Source organism: Camelus ferus, chromosome 8, assembly GCF_009834535.1.
Source record: "Camelus ferus isolate YT-003-E chromosome 8, BCGSAC_Cfer_1.0, whole genome shotgun sequence".
Lineage (NCBI taxonomy): Eukaryota > Metazoa > Chordata > Mammalia > Artiodactyla > Camelidae > Camelus > Camelus ferus.
In genome coordinates this window covers 66,473,938-66,492,305 of record NC_045703.1, presented here as the reverse complement: position 1 = coordinate 66,492,305, position 18,368 = coordinate 66,473,938, and the positions used below count along the sequence as shown (strand labels likewise).

The following is an 18,368-nucleotide window of genomic DNA, read 5'->3' as shown; positions in this document are numbered from 1 at the left end:
TTCTTCATAGTCTGAATAGTGTCACAAATGAACTCTCCATATTTAGTTACTGGCTTTAGAATCTATAAAACTAAAAAACAGGAAAAGAAAAGTTACAATTCAGCTTTGGTCCGTTCCAATACAGTGATTTGCTAATTCACCCATGGGACCAGATCCTGACTGCTTGGCTGTGTTCTGGTCGGATTTCTGCCCCTGGACATAGTACCTTTCACTCTCAAGTGCCTCTCTTCCAGAGCTTAAGGGCTGGGAAGTGGACAAGCTGGCTGTGTTCCGTTAGCTGGAGCACGCTAACCCACACACTCAACCCAGACCTGCAACACTATAACCTCTATTCCCACGTTCTCTAATTTTCAGTTAAAAAAAAATTTTTGGTACTTTAGGGCTTACAAAGTGCTTTCACAATCATTCATTTTGTGTCCACAACAATTAGGCCATTATTTATGCATCAGAAAAGGTGTCTAGAGGTTACTTGACTGATTTAAAGTAACATACAAGTATATCACTTACATGTGGAATCGAAGAAAATGACACCAGTGAACTTACTTACAAAACAGAAACAGACCCATAGACATTGAAAACAAATTTACAGTTACCAAAGTGGGAGAGATAAATTGGGAGTTCGGGATTAGCAGATACAAACTACTATATATAAAATAAACAAGGTCCTACCTGTGTAACACAGGGAACTATATTCGTTTGTAATAACCAACAATGAAGAAGAATATATACATATGTATAACTGAATCACTATGCTGTACAGCAGAAACTACATTGTAAATCAACTACATACTTCAATTAAAGAAGGCACATCCCAGTGAGTGGGGAGGTGGGTCTGTGACCTCATCTTCTATGCTTGTCCATGGGTCATGTTAACACAGCAGTAACTCACTTTTGCATCCACGTGCAAAAGTGAAAAAAGCCCTGCTCTTGCTGCCTGGATGGTCGAATTAACTCCATGTACAGAGAGCAGACAAAAATAAGATACATAAAGATCAAATATTAAACATTTTATTAACACCTACCAGAAAATTAGTCTCCTAATGAAGCCATTCCCAAAGTGTAAATTTGCCATAAATAAACATTTATTTACTTTGATTATAATGATCATTCTGTGATCAAGTGTTACTGTGCTCACTGACACAGTTCCAAGATTTCATACATAGCATATCTTTCCTTTTGAGCTTAAAGTTCAGAGTTACTTTACAAATATTTACAGTTTTTTTTGTAAAAAGGCAGTTTTCAGTAGCAGAAAATCCTCTTTCATAGTATGGTTGTGTTACCAGTTTATCTGAAACATGTCAAATCAAGATAAACAGGGTAATAAGATGTGACAGACTCCAGCAACTTCCCCTTGGCCTGCAGAAAAGAGTTGTACCTTTGTTTTTCAAAAGTCTAGCCTCTAAGGCAACTGGTTTCTAAAACCCTCAAAATAAATAAACATACTTTAGTGTTTTAAGTTGTCTTCACTGAACGTCCCTCTTAATCATCCCTTCTATGAGCGTCTGTGTTTTCCCCTGTGAGAAGGATTCCAGGAAAGAAGTGACCACATTTTAACCTGTTGAACATAACTGCACCTTCAGTAAACAGTCCATGGACTACCTGAGGCTGGTGACATTCATCCTGTAACCTGCTCGTGTAGCAGGTTGGGTTTACATAATATATTGAAACTTTTATTGCAATCTGTAATTATGTACAGGAGCAGTCTTACAAACCTTGAATATGTTTTTTTATACCCCCTTCTTTAGCCTTTCAAATGGGGTTTAAAAGAGAAAACTGCCATCATTTCACTGCTTTAAAGATTTAATAATAAATCAAGAGGACCTTTATCCACATGGATAATGAAGCTCTCCCTAGGGAAACTGAAATGCCTCTGGTCATCTTCCAGGTTCCCCTAGACTGGACCAGCATAAAAATTATCCCAAAGATGATGTTATTCAAGCCATTACCATGGAAGAACTAAAGTCAGCCCTTTGAATTTATAACTTAACTTTGCAAAACTTTGATACCCTGCAAGACAAAAAAAAAAATTCTTGCTACTATCTGAAGTTTCTGGCAGACTTTAGTGTTCTAACCTAATATCTATGGCACATGTAATACATGCTAAATGCTATATACTTTAAGCAAATTTTTACATGGAAGGTGTAATCTGTTGATACATATGATACACCAGAGAAGAGAAACTGAAAATGCATGACTTAATAAAAAAACATTCCCCCCTTACTTTCTTTTGTGAATTTTTCATTGTTTCCAACTTAGTTACAAAAAGTAAATAAATACACCTGTATTTTTCATTTCACTGACTTGATACCATTAAGAATTAATGTGTGAAGATATCAGTCATCAGTTAATAATTACACTACAGGACAAGGACAAGCTTTAAAAATGCCTAGTGAGTACAGCTAAATGCCTCAGATATTTACATTTACTGGTAACAGCATTCCAAATTATGGACAATTATTTTATAATGATTAAAACTTGTAAACTATATTATACTAGAATACATTAATCAGCACAAGTAAGTCTTCATCAATTTACATAGTTATTTATAGTTAATATAAGCTGTAAAATTTGGTAATGGAAAATTTTTTCAATACCTCTGGATGCACAGAATCAAAAAACGTAATCACATCATTGCAAATGTAAAAACCATGTAAACTTGAATTACCCTTGCAATAATACAGTTGTTTTAATTCAAACATTCTTATTTACAAGGTTTTAAAAACAAATATAAATGGAATTCATATTAAAGGTACATTAGCATTAAAATTTTAATTAAAAAGAAAGATACGAAGTCATAATGAGTAGTCTCTCATGAACCTCCAGGAGTTCCCAGCACTACCAACAGTGGAACAGAACCTTTAGGTATGAGTGGTGACTTGAGAGTTAATGCATAGATGGAGAAAATGCAGGTGCTGTTTGCAGAGGGGAATAATCACATCCCATACCTTTGTTTCTGCCAAGATGGCATTGATCAGGATGTCTGCAACCATCACATGTAAACAATTCAAGAGGGGTACTATTGTGCCTGTCCAAGGAAAAGCAAAGGAGGTATCTATACCAGACTCCTATACTTAGTCAATGAAAAGAAAGGAAGTGGAAATCTCCAGGGCTTTCTACAATGCTGCAGATTCAGCGGCTCCAGGAGACTTCCACAGAGCAATTCATCTGGTCACTCGACCACCACGGGCGGGAATGATTCCCAGCAAGTTACCTTCTGCCAGAGATGTTCCTCCGTAAGCCATCTACAACGTGTTACTTTCTTTCATCTAGTTTCCAAATGTGAAACTGAAAAACTTGGCAATAATGAAAAAATTGTTACATCAATCACTTGTTTAGCTTTTATTTAAAAAAAAAAAAAAATAGAGCTCTACGGGGTATCACCTTTAACAGAGCTGCAGAAACTACTGCTTACTGGGATAGTAACGGGTACCCTCCTCCCCAGCCACAGGGACATCATTCATGTTCATGTATGTAATGCTCACACACAGTAAACCCATGCACATATGTGCACACACATAGGCCTTGGAAAACTGTGTGGGAGCAACACTCCCCACTGGAGCTGACAACTTGTCAATCACCCTCACCCTTTCCTTATGAGCCTTACCAAACCCTCCTCAGAACTCCAGACACTGGCTCTGCTCTGATGGCGGGGAAAGGCTACAACCTGCCCACCCATCTCCCTTTTCCTAAAGTGCCATTACCCCTGCACGCATTTCACAGCAGTTACCCATCACTTGAGATGCGGGGTCATCCAGACCACAGGCCACTCAGTGGGGAAGGACTGCCTTTGTGAGGCAGCCACAGAAATGGGCTTCCCTTTGAGTGTAAGGGTCAAAAACTGATTCCATGGGGCAGAGAAGAAAAGGAGGAGGAAGAGAAATGCCACCATGCTGAGGCCCTTATTCATAAGGGCTTTCCAGGAACTTGGAATTAGTAAATTTTTTAAAGTACGTAATTTCTCTATTGAAAACAGGAGTAATTTCTCCCTCGCCACTGAGGATATGCTCTCTCTCATCTTAAATCTTTGAAAAACGATTTGGCTGTTTAAACTTGTCAGTGCCTCTCTTCCCAAATAAATGCAGTCAGTCTAACAATAAATTTGGCCTAATATTTAAATTTGTCCTCAGTTTCAGTTTTCCTTCAAACAAACGTAAACAAATAAGGACCACGAAATCTCTGCTTATAAGACAAGTCTGCAGACAGGCAGGTAGAGGGGAGGCCAGGAAGCGGTCGGTCACAGCAGGGCGGCCGGGGGCTCAGTCACTCTCAGACCCCTCCTTGTACTGGGCCCGGATGGCCTGGCCGTTCTGCAGGGGCATTTCTTCGTAGTCACTCCTGTTACAAAAGAGAACTTTGATACCATTCGGCTTTCGACAGCACTTGATTTAGGCTTCTCTTCACACTGACATGAGCTCGTTTCCCAGCTTCACGATCTCCATTTCTATCACCAACTGATACCACCCACTCCTTCAACCCACTGATCTCCGGGGCCTGTCATCCAGAAGGAACTGTTCTTCCCATGGTCACCACTCACTGCCGGTGTCCAGCAAGAAGGGACACCACCCCATCTAAGCCAGAGTCATGAGCAAACAGAAAACCAGGGGCTCACGTGATGCTCCCAGGTGAAAGAAACGCGACAATACCTTGAAAATCATTTCAGAATGATTAACAGCCTTTTCCATAAACATGCAGAATCAGGCTGAGCACCCCCCAGAGGGCAGCCTTCAAGGAGACAGTGACCTACCCATAGATGACATCATCATCTGAGTCATTCAGCATGGAGAACGCAGGATTGTCTTTCAGCTGGGACTCTGAAAACCAACGCAAGCATTTTTATGTCACTACCCGGGAGAGGCAGGAGGCTGTCCCAGAAAAACGACAAGAGTTGGAAAGAGCTGGATTCAAATCCTAGCTTCTACCATTTATGATCCGTGTGACCAGAACGAGTCACTCTGTCCCTGAGCGTGTTCTCCTGTCCACAAGCCGGGGCCATGATGAGGAGTGGGAGCAGCTACCTCCTCCCAGGTCCACCCCAGGGGCAGGGCTGACAAACAGGTCAGACACCTGGATCTGCCCACCTGCTCCCTCCCACCCTTGGGCCTGAGGAAGCTTCTTGGCCTCTGGTCCATCATTTGTGAATGGGAGTAATGACCTTCACTAGGAGGGGCTGTGAGGCTCGAGAGGACCCTCCATGCAGGTGCTCTGGGAACTCCCTGAACGGAAAGCCAGGTGGCCCTGACATGCGACGCACCACCCAGGTTCCAGGAGTTCTCACCCCGCTGCACGGGGGCTGCTCTGCTTTGTTTGGGGTTTGCTCGGGGCGGGGTGGGGGGTCCATTTGGTTTTCTTTTGAACGGTCCCAGCACTAGTATTCAACAGACTTTATTCGTGGGGCTGACAGATGTAATGCTTGGGTCAGGACCCCGGCACAAGACATCCTTCCATCCTGGGCTGTTATGACAACACATGCTGTGTTCTAACTGCAGCTCAGAGCTCGCTGTTTAAACCTACCTTGTCTCTCTCTGCTAAAGAGCAGGACTGCGGATTACAGCGCCAGCACTAATGGGAACCCGGGAAGTGGGTCCTGAACCTCAGCCGGCCCCGGGGCAGCTTACCATAAAGGGCGTTCTTCGAGGGTGAGTACACAAAGGCCAAAGTGTAGAGGTAAAAGTTCAACAAGCCATAGAAAGATAAGAATTCAGCTGGTGACACAGTCAAGGGAATAAGCTGTCCCAGAACATGGTCTGTGTGGACACGCCAGCCGGCCACTGCTCCTAACATCAGTGACTGTGAACCGCCCACCAGGACCCAGGGTCCACACCCGGACGTCAGGATGCCACAGGGCAAGCCCCCTGCCAGAGGTTACAGTGACCGTTCATGGGCACCTGTAAATCACAGGTGAACTGTGCTCTCTCCTATCCATGGAGACCTCTGGGGTGGCAGAACCTGATGTGATCAAGTTATACGCAAAGGGCAGGAAGGCCACATGGATACGGGTGAATAAAGAATGAAACAGAGAACTGGAAACAGACTCTTAATCATTCTTCACATTTTCTGGGTTACAAACCCCTTCAAGAAACTGATAAAAGTTTAGTGTGAAATGCAGTCACAAATATGTGAAAAATTGTGCATTAATTCTATGGATGTAAGTAAGGTAAGGCGCCCCATGGAAAGAACCCAAGATGTGAAGGATTAGCCCCAAAGCATCCCCTGATGGAAGCCATCACTGGAAGGGAGGTAGGGGCCATGCACTCAACCTGATCAAGCATCTGAAAGGGTTTCCTGCCCAGGCACCAGGCCTCGAGGAACCGAAGGAGGTCCCGCTGTTCGCCTCCCCTCTCTGGAGACACAGGTAAACCACCGCTGGACACACCTGGGGGACAGTAAGAGATGCCATCTGGGGGAGACAGGACCCTGGAAGCAGGCCTCAGCCTCTCCTCATGCTCTGCAGAGAGGGGCGGGCAGCCCTGGCCCGACATGAGGCTTGGAATGTCCTTTCCAGTCCCCGGGCCACTGAGCGAGAGCACAGTGCGGAGAGCAGCTGTGGGCGCTGCAGGCTTGGCCCCACCTGGTGAGACCTCGGGCACTGCCGTGCCCTGCGGGGTCTCAGAGGGCCAGACAGCAAGCCCACCTCCTGCTCAGCACCGACAGCTGTGGAGCCCCCAGGGCACGCCGTACAGGTGACCTGCCGCTTCCTGATGTTCTCAGGCCTGGAACGCTGCCCCCTCCACTAGGGTGTGTGCCTGACGTCTTTCCACAAAAGGATATAATTCTGGTAGTGAGTGGACAGTTCGGCTACAAAATTGTCTTGTAATACTTGTGCTCCGAACCTTAAATAGAGGATGACGATGCTGGAAAAAAGAGGGGCCAACATGTCAAAATATACCAAGAAACAGCACCAGCTTCACAGAACTTGTTACATTCACTTAGTCCAGTCACAATTATTTCTGCATGGAGACTCGTGCGCCTGCAAACACACATACACACACACGTGCACACACAGCCTCTGCCGCTGGTTCCTGGTCTCAGATCCAGGCGGCCCAGCTGCTGGGATGTGGACCTTGTCACAGCCTGGCATCGGGGCCCTGCGGCCCCCCGGGCACAGGCCCCTCCTTGTCTCTTACTCCCTCAGTCATGTTGTCAGGACCACCTCCTCCAACACATCACCAGCTCCCCGGGGAGGGTCTGCTCCTCCTGGCCCTACTTCCCCTCCTCGCGCAGGGGCCCACACACCTCTGCTCTGACACCCGCCCACTGATGCGCGTGACGACAGACGGCTCTGGTAACAGGAAGCCCCCTCCCTTCCCTGTGATCCACTCCCCAGTCACAGCCAGACTGAGTGTTTAATCAAATGTAAATCAGATCCCTTCACCTCCCAGCTGAAAACCCTGCAAGGATTCCCATCGCTGAGAAAAGAACCCAGGCTTTTCACGGTGGCCTACGAGGCCCAACCTGACCTCCCAGCCAGCGGTCACCCTCCCTCACGTCCCTATCTCCTGTGATGCTGCTGTCCCCGAGCCCCAGCTTCAGGCCCTCCTTCAGGCCCCAGGCCAAAGGTCACTTCCTCAGAGAGGTGCCCCCACCCACCCTACTGAAACAGCCACTTCCCTCCTGCTGTCCTCACATCCGACTGATTTCACCATGGCACTCATGTTATTTATTTACTTCTTTATCTTCCTCCACTGGAATATCAGTGCCGCCACAAGGAGAAGCCTGTCTGCCGGCTGACCAGCGCAGCCACTCCGTAAGTATTTACTGCATGAATGAATGAGTCCCCTTGAAACGTCTATGAAGAAAGATCACAAAAGCCTAACCGCTTCCAGACAGACTGTACAGAGGTCATCACAAGGAGCCGGCAGCTCCCCCCGTGGACCGGGGTGCGTGAGGGTGTGTGTGTGGGGCGAAGGTGAAGGTGTGTAAGAGAGAGGGTGTGTGGGAGTGTGTGAGGGGGCGTGTGAGAGAGAGGAGGGCTGTGAGGAGATGGGAGGAGTGCTGCATGTGTAAAAGCAGGTGAGGGCACACTTAGTGCTGAAGAGAGACTAAGTTACAACACATGCACCTCTATTTTCAGGTGAATTTAGACGCTGAATAAAACTCAAGCTCATCTGCAGTCCAGGGGGGGTTCGCGTGCTTTGCTGAGCGAGGCACACGACTCCTGGAGGGCGAGGAACGAACCCAGGTGCCTGCGAGGGTCCTCCAGTCAACAAGGCTGGGACCGCAGAGCACTGGGTGCACCCACCAAGGAAAAGGGCTGACAGCCATTTATCTGCCACCCGAACAATGAAGAAAGAAATGCAGGTAACTACATGCTTTTCCTCCTCTGAGTTCTGATTTTAGCAGAAAGAGACAAACCATAAACAACCAAAAAACTACCTGGAATTCATCCAAAGACACAACCAGCGCTGGAAGTATGTCTTTATTAACACTCCTCCCTCCCCCGGGCACTCCCTCAGCCACCATACACGTCGGGGCCCCGCCCTGGGGAGGAAGTCTCCCCCTAATGGATACACTGGCTAGAAGCACCAAATTAACCCCATAAAAGGGAACAAAATATATTCATGACAGTAAAATTAAAATTCACATTTTGCTTCTTTCAAGAGATAAAGTCTTCTTACCTAATGACAAGCACTACAAAAGTCAGTGCGGTCAAGAATTTTAACCTGAGATCTGAAAAAGAAATAAACATTCCCATTAAGCCGCCAGACTGGAAGTAAATCCCACCATCATCCCAGAGACCTTGGAAATAAAGCAAACATTGAACAAAGCCCTTCTTCCCTCTGGACTTTAAAGCTGTTAGTACCTGGAGCCCAGGAGAAATGCCGGCTCACCTCCCAGAGTCTGGGGTCCCCCAGAGAGCCCATGGCCATTATTATTTGGTTGTGACAGACTGGGGGACAAGATCCTATGAGGTCAAGTGACTTGTAAGGTGCGATTCCAGAAGGACCCAGGCAGCTCCAGCGGCCACATTGGCACCCAGGGTCCCAGCTGGCTTCCACCCTGCAGGCCTCCCTCCAGCACTGGCCAAGGCCCTGTCCGAATGGCCCAGAGTCACCCTTGCAGCCCTGCTGCGGCTCCCCAGGGCCCAGAGATGCTGGTCCCCAGCCTGTGGGAACGGGCCCAGGCCCTGGGTCTCCCCTCGGGGTCAGGCCACCAGCTTGGTGGCTCCAACCACCGCCCCCCACAAGCCTGCAGCAGGTGCGGGGGCTGTGAAGTGGCACTTACCTACGTACGGCATGTGCCGCAGCTCGGAGCAGGCCCGCACTATCAGGAACAAAAGGTACAAGATGTACACGGCGGCCACCACCATGAAGAAAACCTTCATTCCCTGCAGCGACACCAGACAGCACGTGAATAACCACCGGGTCTGAGCGCCGCCTCTTCCTCCAACACCACTGCAGGCAGGAAAGCCAACCCTTTCCAAAAGGGAGCTGGAGCCCTGGAGGTCACAGCCTCAAATGGCTCAAATGGCACCAGATCGTGCTCTGACCTTCCTGATGGGGCTTAGCCTCTCTGTGGGCACAGGTGGCCGGCTCCCCCTGCAGGACACCCAGCCCTGCTAATCAGACGAGCAGATGCCTCCCAGGGCACCCAGGAAGCTCTGAGCACAGGGCCTGGAACATAGCACATGCTCAATTAATGGCAATGGCTCCTCCCTGTCTCTCCCGGGGGTGAGGGCTTGGCTCCCCTCATGAGGACAGTGGTATGTGTCCAGGCCTGGATCTCAACTTTGCTGGACCTTGGTTTTCTTTTCTGTGAAATGAAGGAATTAAACTAGATCATCGAGAAGACAGTGGGTCTAAAGTCACACGGTTCTGTAATTTTGTTACAGAAAACACAGAAGACTTTCCTCTGCCGTCAGCAGTGAGAGGGAAGGAGGCTGACGAAGGCCAGGCCCCACCGGGTGCCCTGCCAGTGAGAGACATGCTGCTCTCGCAGAACCTTCGCTGGAGTTCGAGGCTGTCTCTGTGCACGGACATCCCACCCCATCCCGTCTTCCCGTCCCTGCCCTTGCTTCTTCTCAGAGCCAGAACCCCTCCATGGTCAGGAAGCCAGGAACCTGCCTCTACCTCGTCGGAACCTGTGACTGAAGTCTGGGTTCAGTCTCCTCATCTGTGATGTAAAGGGGCTGCACTTGATCAGTCGTGGGGTTCTTTAGCTATTTTCGGCTTTCTAGAAGTCAACGTTTTCATAGGTTTCTTGTAGTCACAGACTCAGCCACTCCATCTGTCCTTCCCAGGGAGGCTGCAAGGATTCCTGAGCCCCTGTGGCTGGTGTCCCCAACCACCAGGTTGAGAAGGGGACAGACAACCACAGCCGTGGTGACCCTGCCCTGCTCCTTGTCCAGCTAAATTCTTCACCCTCCTTCTCTAACTCGACCCTCACAGCAACTCTTTAGGGAAGAGTCCATTATTACCCTACCTCACAGACGAAAAAGACAGGAAAGAGGGATGGCTGCCACCCAGGACCATGGGCTTTACCCTCAGGCCAGAGAGCCTCATCACAGCACAGGTCCTGGAGTGTGACCTCAGGCAAGACTGTCACCACCTGTGTCCTCCCATGAAAAATGAGTGGTCTGTGCTGGACAGAAGCTCTGATAACAGTAGATTAGCAGGAATCTGTGTTATTTTATCTAAATCTGGGAGTTACACTCAACCAACACCATCCTATGTGATCTGTCACTGGGGTCTGCAGAATCTTCCTTGAGAATGTGTGCCTTCCTCTCCCTTCCTTCTGTGTCCCTGTCCCCAAGAAGAACAGCCTCCCCTGAGGCCTCATCCCTCACATGATGTGGCCCAGAGCCTTCACAGGACGTCCATATTTCCCTCCCAGCACAGCCCCCCACAGGGTACACCCTGACTCAGGTCTCCCTGCTCAGAGTCGTCCCCACGCTTCTCGGAACAGCATCTCTTCCCTGGCCCAGGATGCCTGCCCCTCCTCTCCAGCTCAAGGTGCAGCCCCTCCCACAAACTTATGAAAGCATTATGAGGCTAATTCAAAGACAAAAACAGAGGACAAAACACAAAGAAAGACGCCCCTCCCCGCCACCCCCCAGGAACTTGGGCACGAGGTCCACAAAGACACACCTGGCAGGGCCCTGCACCCTGGAATATCGGTCTCTATTTTCTATGTCTTTTCTCCCTGACAAGGTCACATATTCTGAGGGCAAAGGTCACGATAGCATGTTCATAAGGCAAACATTCAGTGACCTGCCAACTCCTCACGTTGATAAATAATGGAATGGAGAGGCCACAGGCCCTGGGCTAGCGCACTCCAGTTAAGAACCAGGCGCCTACACCGCTTCCTATGACACACAGCTTTTCAACAAACCATCACTCACTAAACTCCCCTCTTTTTCAGAGGCCATTCCCACAAAGAACTACAGATTTGCTCACTCTCTGCAAAGCCATACAGAAAAACGCTGGATGTCACCCAAGGTCAGGATTCACCTTTGTGCCTCTGGGACTGCCCTGCGCTGGGAGCATGACTCCTAGACTCCTGGCAGGGCCCCCTTGCCCCTTGGCACTGGGCACCTCCACGCCTGGGCCCGGCAGCGTGCTGCGCCCAGAGGGGGCTGCCTGTGAGGCATAGAGGGATGGGACACACTCTGGACGGTCGAGAGGAGGCCTCACTCATGGCTGATTGCCATTCGTGGGCCTCCACGTAAAATAAAGATGCTGGATGCCTCATTTAAAAAGGACCAAAAATTTCAGGACGGTGACAGCAGAGCTTCACCTCGAGCGCAGGGCCCTGTGGCCGCAGGCCTTGCAGGCCCACGAAGCCGGCCCCGGCCCCAGGACACCTTCCCACTACTTCACAGAATTACATGAACAAAACGTGTTCCTAATTGTTCTGCAAGGTTCCTAGAATTTGACACAACGTCTGCGCCCTGGCACTGCATCCATAAACCAAGGGCGGGGAGCAACAACATAGTATCTAAAATTTTATTTTTCACACTATTCAAATACATTTTTCCAAATTTTCCACCCATGAACTTTCTACAGTCCTTCCCAAACAACCAGTTAGCAAGCTTGTGTCAACAGTACAATTTAAGTTACTGAATTCAGTAATTTTTTTAAAACAGCATTTTAAAAAAAATCGTCAGGCTTCACCAACAATCCTTACCTGAAAATTTCCTGTGTCAACTCGATACTGGTACATTGGATCATGTAATTCATTAACTCTAAAAATAAGATGTTATAAAAAAACATAGGTTAATAACTAGTTTACTTTTTATTTTACACTTTCTCTCACTTGGCTTTAAAAAAAAACTTATTAACATAAACTACTTGCTGACCAAGAGTAAAAGATTTTTAAAAAGTGATCCTAACTTTATGAGACACCCTAATTTCATATTGAAAGAGCACATAACGAAGCTTAACTGCCCACAGGCATCAGTATTGTGAAGCTGCAGTATTTTTCGTTATGAAAACCCCTATACTATTATTTCTCTGGCAGTTTTAAGAGATGTCTTCCAAGCACTTTTCAATGGCGTACATGGGCACTAAGAAATAGATGAGCACACAAAGAAACAAATAAAAGTAAGTACAAACTTCACGAAGCTCATTTCAAAATGACACTGGGTTGCAGAGATGACAGGTGGGTGGGGAGAGGCACGTGGAAAAGCTAGTGAAAGGAAGAGGAAGTTTACAGATGCAGCCAAAGGAGAAACCACGCCTGGGGACAGTGGTGAGCCAGGAGCAGACCTGAGTGTCATTCCTGCACGTGAAGTCTCTGCCTCTTGGGAGGAGAAATCTGAAACGACCTGGTCTTCTTCATTGTCCACCCTAGACTAGAAGAATCGTGTACATCTCTGCATGCCATTCAAGCGAAAATGAATCCTCAGCTCAAGTCACACTACCAAGTCTTGAAACACTAAGTGACAGATTCCTTTCCGATTGAGTTCACAAAACAGTCAACTTTGGGTCTATCTGCCCTTGTTAAACGCTAAGACTGAAGTTCCACACACAGTAAAATTACTCACGTCTGCCATATTCCAAGAGTAACAGAGGCCAACCACAATAGTCCAACAATGAAGAATTTAGGCAAATAGAAAGTCAAGCACTTCCTTTCTCCCTAAAAAAGCAAAAAAAAAAAAAAAAAAGAGTAAGAAATAGAGAAGTTAGTAATTCTAGCAAACCATTCCCCCCAGTAGACCACACTGGATCACAGGTACTGAAATCACTTCTACACAGCACGCGTTCTGCTGACCACGAGGCTGAAGACAGTCCTCAAAGGCAAGTTCATCTTAAGGATTACCACCAGAGTCCGGAACGGAAGGACTGAGTCCCTGACTCCCCCAGCAGTGCTGAGGGCTGTCGGCTCACCTGGACCCGGATGCCGTGGTACACACACAGCCAGAAGAGCAGCAGCGCACACAGGAACACCGACTGGAAGAGGTCGTCCAGCATCCCCGGGAACCAGCTGTTCACCAGGAAGGAGAGGGGGAAGAAGGGGTCTGCAAGGCGAAAGGCAGACAGGCCTGTTGAAGGCAGGCTCGCCAGCACCCAGCGAGGCGCCCGTCCCGTGTGAGAGCGGAACTCAGATCGCCTTCTCCCCGGTCAGAGCCAAAGGGAAGGGAGTGAATGAAGGCTGTTTTATTTTTTAAAACCTAAAAGCCAATGAACAGGTGGCTCCAGTGATCCCAACGGAGCGCCATCTGCTCCCTTCAGCCGCGTCCCCAGTGGCCGTGTCTGCCGTCTCCTGGTACCGCATCACTCACGCCACATGGGAGCGCTGCCACCTACTCCTCCAGGGGTCCCTGGGAGCTTCTGGAGACGCCAGGACCAGGCCACCTCTAGGATGCTTTCCAGCTTTAAATGTTAAAGGGGAAGGCTCCAAAGTGAAAATGGCACCTACCGTTGTAAAGCAGCAGCAGAGGCAGCAGGATGGACATCCACTTCTGCTCGATCCCCCAGTCTCTCATGGAGAACTTCCGCAGGGAGTGGGCGAACAGGCACTGCGAACCAGACCAGGCCCGTCACTGTCCGCCACACCCCTCATGCGCCACGTTCCCTCTCCCTGAACCCACCATCTAGGTGCCAGCCAAGACCTGCTGAGTTAACTCCTGGCTGAACTATCCCGACACCATCAGTGACAACTGGGAAACGGTGCTGAACTGCTGCCGAGGAGCCACGGAGGAGACGGTCACAGCTGTCCTCCCCAGGGCTGGAGGGGACAAGGGGTGTAACGGCCACCACCCCACCTCCTCCTGGCCAGGTCCCCATGGGGCCGCAGGTTAGGACGTCTGCGGGCACAGGCCCCACGCTCCTCGAGGGGCAACTTTCACAGATGGAGGCACCAGGGCTCCCCGAGGATAAGCCAAGGGAACGAGGCTTACAACCATGGTCAGACAATGTGTTTATTTTCAAATGCCTTCCTGAAGCTGAACTGGCCTCTAGGAGAAATTTCTTTAGACTCTTTAAAACATACAATTTGTGATTTTTAGGAGTTGTTTTGTTTTGCTTTCTTGTTTTTTCTGCAATCTAACATAAGCCAATAATTTTCTAGGCAGTTTGGACGTCCTGGGCTGATGGGCCATTTCCTCTAGTCTGTCAGGATCAGGCCCACTTCTCTTGAGCTTTTTTTGTTTTTTGGAGGGGGTTGGAATTACATTTATTCATTCATTCAATCATTCATTTATTTATTTATTTTAATGGAGGCACTGGAGATTGAACCCAGGACCTGATGCATGGTAGGGCCCACTTCCCTTATTTGAGAACATGGTGCCCTGGGGGCCAGGTCTTGGGGCCCCAGAGTGTGACAGCAGACTCCCAGGCCACAGAAATCCCTCAAGAAACAGCAAGGATTTCTGACAGACCAAATATGAATGGCAGTTTTCCACATTCCCTTAGTAAGTTCTTGAGGGGAAGCCCCGGGCAAGCCCAGCTCTCTGCGTATTCTGTGGCCACGTCCTGCCCTCCGTCCACACTCAGGCCCCAGATCACTGCCATCAGGCACTTTCCTCATGTGTCCCCTGTGAGCCTGGCTCCTTCTGTATACAATTAGTCGGCGGAGCAACAAGTTCCTTGGGTGGCAACTGGAGTGGCCACCCCTACAGAGAGTGGACATATCTCCTAAATGTCACACCCTCTGTGTTGGCATGGGGCAAGCAGCCGATGAGGGCAGGATACCACCCTTCAGGTACACCTCCTCCAATTTATAAGTTCCCACCTTCTCCGGCTCGGCTTCTGTGGAAACCACTTGTACTCCATGGGTAACCATCCCCCAGAGTCACAGTGCACTTGTGGACAGAGACCTCGGATCCCAAATGAGCCAACAGCCTGCATGTCCACTCCCCCTCATTTGTGGCCTCACTCCAGAAAAAGCCCAAAGACTGAAAGGTCTGATCCCATTTTCCAAGGTAAAAACCCAAGAATGTGCTGTACTCTGCACTCAAAGAAGGTCATTCAAACAAGGCAGAATTCCTTCCGCATAGGTTAATGACATTTGTCATTACACATCGACGAGAATTTACTTACAAGTCAGTGATCTGTAATTACTATGTACTACGCAGAAGTCCTTACTAAAGCTACCACAGCATTCTTCCTGCACCCAGCACCCTAGCAGAAATACAGGATATTTAATAACATGGAGTCGGCTCATTGGGTGGAGTGTCTCCAAGTTCAGATAAATCTCCTGTGTAGTTCACACTTCAATAATCATAATTCATAAACTAACTTTGCCCTTCTTAGGTTTCCGACATATTCTGGCAGGTGAAAGGTACTTACAGTGACAATGAAGGTAAGCACCACAAAGACGAATCGGAACCAAATTTCCAACTTGGAAAATGCAGGGTCATAAGTCTTCCACTAAAATGGAAAGCAGGAGAACAAATTGGAAAAATGCATCTGAAAGGAAGTACGCCAGATCAGTAACGGTTACCTCTAAGCACAGGACAACATGTAATTTAAAATGTTCTCTTTCCCTATACTTTTCTTACATATTCTAAAATTTTAACACTTAGTACATTTTAGTTTTATATTTAGGAACACACACATCGTACCAAAATTGAAAATAGTTTTAAATAATGGCATACTAATGACGAATCTGGCAGATAAATTATTCTAAAATAATAATAAGAGCATTTCGCTTTTAAATCTCATATCAAAGATCAACACTGTCAATCCCTTAATTAGAAAGCCATACTTTCCATTAAAAGAAACAGATTTTTAAAAGATGCAAAAATGTGCACAGGTGTGATGTTGTTAAAAAAGACTAAGTGAAACATAAAAACATAAATCTGACATCAAAAAACCACAGTGGAGTGACAGTTGTCAGTTCTCGTGCGGAGCGTGACTCACATCAAGTACACACCTAACAGAGCGGAGATGCCCCACGTGCTGACCACAGGCGGAGGGCAGCCCTTCCAGCTTCGGTCTCGAGCCAGATTCATCCACTCTGCACCAGGCCAGTAAGCCCCATCATTTCCATGGACTGAATATGCATTGAATTAAAATCATCTGAGCAATTTAAAAATTGTGCAGAGCAGAGAAAGCTACAGACACTAGATTTTACTTGCCTGAAACATTAAATGTACACACACACACACACAGAGGACACAAGGCAATGACAGGCCACAATCTCTGGCTGATGGGGGAGAGGTGTACCCTCTGGTCACCCCAAGCCCTGGGGAACCCCAAGCAGAACCCAGTGGTCTCCCCAAGTCGTGAACACACCGCTGTGAGTGCAGGGCCACAGTCCACCAGCTACGACCCACAGGACAAGCACTAAGGGCAGCACAGAGCGAGCTCCGGACACCTGCCAAACACCGCCCTCTCCCCATCCTCACCTGAATGCTGAGCAGTGCAGGAGCATTTGCAAACCACCCTCAAAGGGTCACCAGCACTCACAGAGGGCCAGTAACAGCGGTGAGAAGAAACACACAAATGGGTACTGTGCAGCATACTCCAAATGCTTTTACCTCAGTGGTGGGGAAAAATCAGCCTTAGACTCAATGCTGCTTTGGTCTCATCTAGTAAACTTCAAAATCAGGCCTGAAAAGATCAAACCACTTCCAAGTAACGTAACAACATCCCAGAACAAAGCTCATGTTTATCAGAATACAAAACTCTAACAGTCAATATTATGTCTGGCACTGAATCAGAAATGCCAGGCATGTAAAAAAGCAACAAAATATAAACCCTAATGAGGAAAAAACTAATCAATCGAAACTGACCCAGAAATCACAGACGACAGAATTAGTGGATGAGGACACCAAGGGGGCAGAGGAGAGACTGAACAGGTGAGACAGAGACCTCGAGGGAGACATTACAGAGGGTAACAAACATGAAGGTGAGCAGAAGAAATGATCTAAAATGAAACAAAAATGAACAGAGCATCAGTAAGCTGTGAGACAACTTCAGGTGGCCTAACAGGTGTACAAGTGGAGTCCTCGAATTTCTATTGGCAGGGAGAGGGCAGGAGGATAGAAAAAAATCTTTGCAGAAACAATGGCCAAAATTTTCCCAAATTTGATGAAAACTATAAACTCACAAACCAAAGAAGCTCAGTGGACCCTAAGTACAATAAATATGAAGAAAAGTCACCAGGGAACACCATAATCAAACTGTTTTCATAAGTAAAAGAAAAATCTTAAAAGTGGGAGTAAGGGAGCGGGCAGGAGGGGAGGGGTATTATTAAAGGATAAAAATAAGGATGATAGATTTCTGGTCAAAAAATGCAAGCCAGGAAGACCACTATTTTCACAGTACTGTTAACAATGCAATACCGCTACACACCTATTAGAACGGCCAGAATTACAAAGGCCAAGCTACCGAGGGACGAGGATGTGAAGCAACCGGGGCTCTGGCACTGCTGACAGGAACGTGGAACAAGACAGCCACCCTGGGACCCAGTGTGTCAGCTTCTTAAACAGTTACACGACCCCTACCGTGTGACCAGCCAGGGTATTCGTAGGTATTTACCCAAGAGAAGTGAAAGCTCATGTCCACACAGACTTGTACTCAGAAGTTCACAGCAGCTTTATTTATAGCAGCCCCAAACTGGAAGCCACCCAGATGTCCACGAGCAGATGAGGGGATAAACTGTGCTATGTCCACGCACTGGAGCATGACCCAGCACCACCAAGAAAGGAACTACTGATACATCGTCAATCAATCTCAAAATAACTATGCTGAGCGAAAGAACGCAGACGTGCTGTATGACTCCTTTATACAAATGAATCCGCAGTGCAAGCAGATTGGTGCTGGCCTGGGGATGAGACCCCAACAGGAGGAAGGGGTCCTGGGGATGAGAACCTAACAGGAGGAAGGGCTGCAAGGAAACTTTTAGGGGTGGGAGGCTGTACTCTGGATCATGGTGGTGGCTTCCCAGGTATTCACACATGTCAAAATATATCAGATTTTATG

The 18,368-nt window shown here is 47.8% G+C and overlaps 1 protein-coding gene across 2 annotated transcripts in view; it reads right to left on the bottom strand.

Moving 5' to 3' along the window:
- Nucleotides 1-992: 992 nt before the first annotated feature.
- TMEM181 (transmembrane protein 181) overlaps nucleotides 993-18,368 on the bottom strand; it is a 70,291-nt gene continuing 52,915 nt past the window's right edge. For both annotated transcript variants that reach the window (XM_032485269.1, XM_032485270.1), the window contains exons 7-17: nucleotides 15,729-15,809; nucleotides 13,858-13,957; nucleotides 13,326-13,456; nucleotides 12,983-13,074; nucleotides 12,124-12,181; nucleotides 9,223-9,325; nucleotides 8,616-8,667; nucleotides 6,769-6,851; nucleotides 5,616-5,705; nucleotides 4,745-4,811; nucleotides 993-4,335 (exon numbers count right to left, since the gene is read on the bottom strand). In XM_032485269.1, the coding sequence (XP_032341160.1) occupies nucleotides 4,257-4,335; nucleotides 4,745-4,811; nucleotides 5,616-5,705; nucleotides 6,769-6,851; nucleotides 8,616-8,667; nucleotides 9,223-9,325; nucleotides 12,124-12,181; nucleotides 12,983-13,074; nucleotides 13,326-13,456; nucleotides 13,858-13,957; nucleotides 15,729-15,809 (936 nt within the window). In that variant the 3' untranslated portion in view covers nucleotides 993-4,256. The remainder of the gene's footprint in view (nucleotides 4,336-4,744; nucleotides 4,812-5,615; nucleotides 5,706-6,768; nucleotides 6,852-8,615; nucleotides 8,668-9,222; nucleotides 9,326-12,123; nucleotides 12,182-12,982; nucleotides 13,075-13,325; nucleotides 13,457-13,857; nucleotides 13,958-15,728; nucleotides 15,810-18,368) is intronic.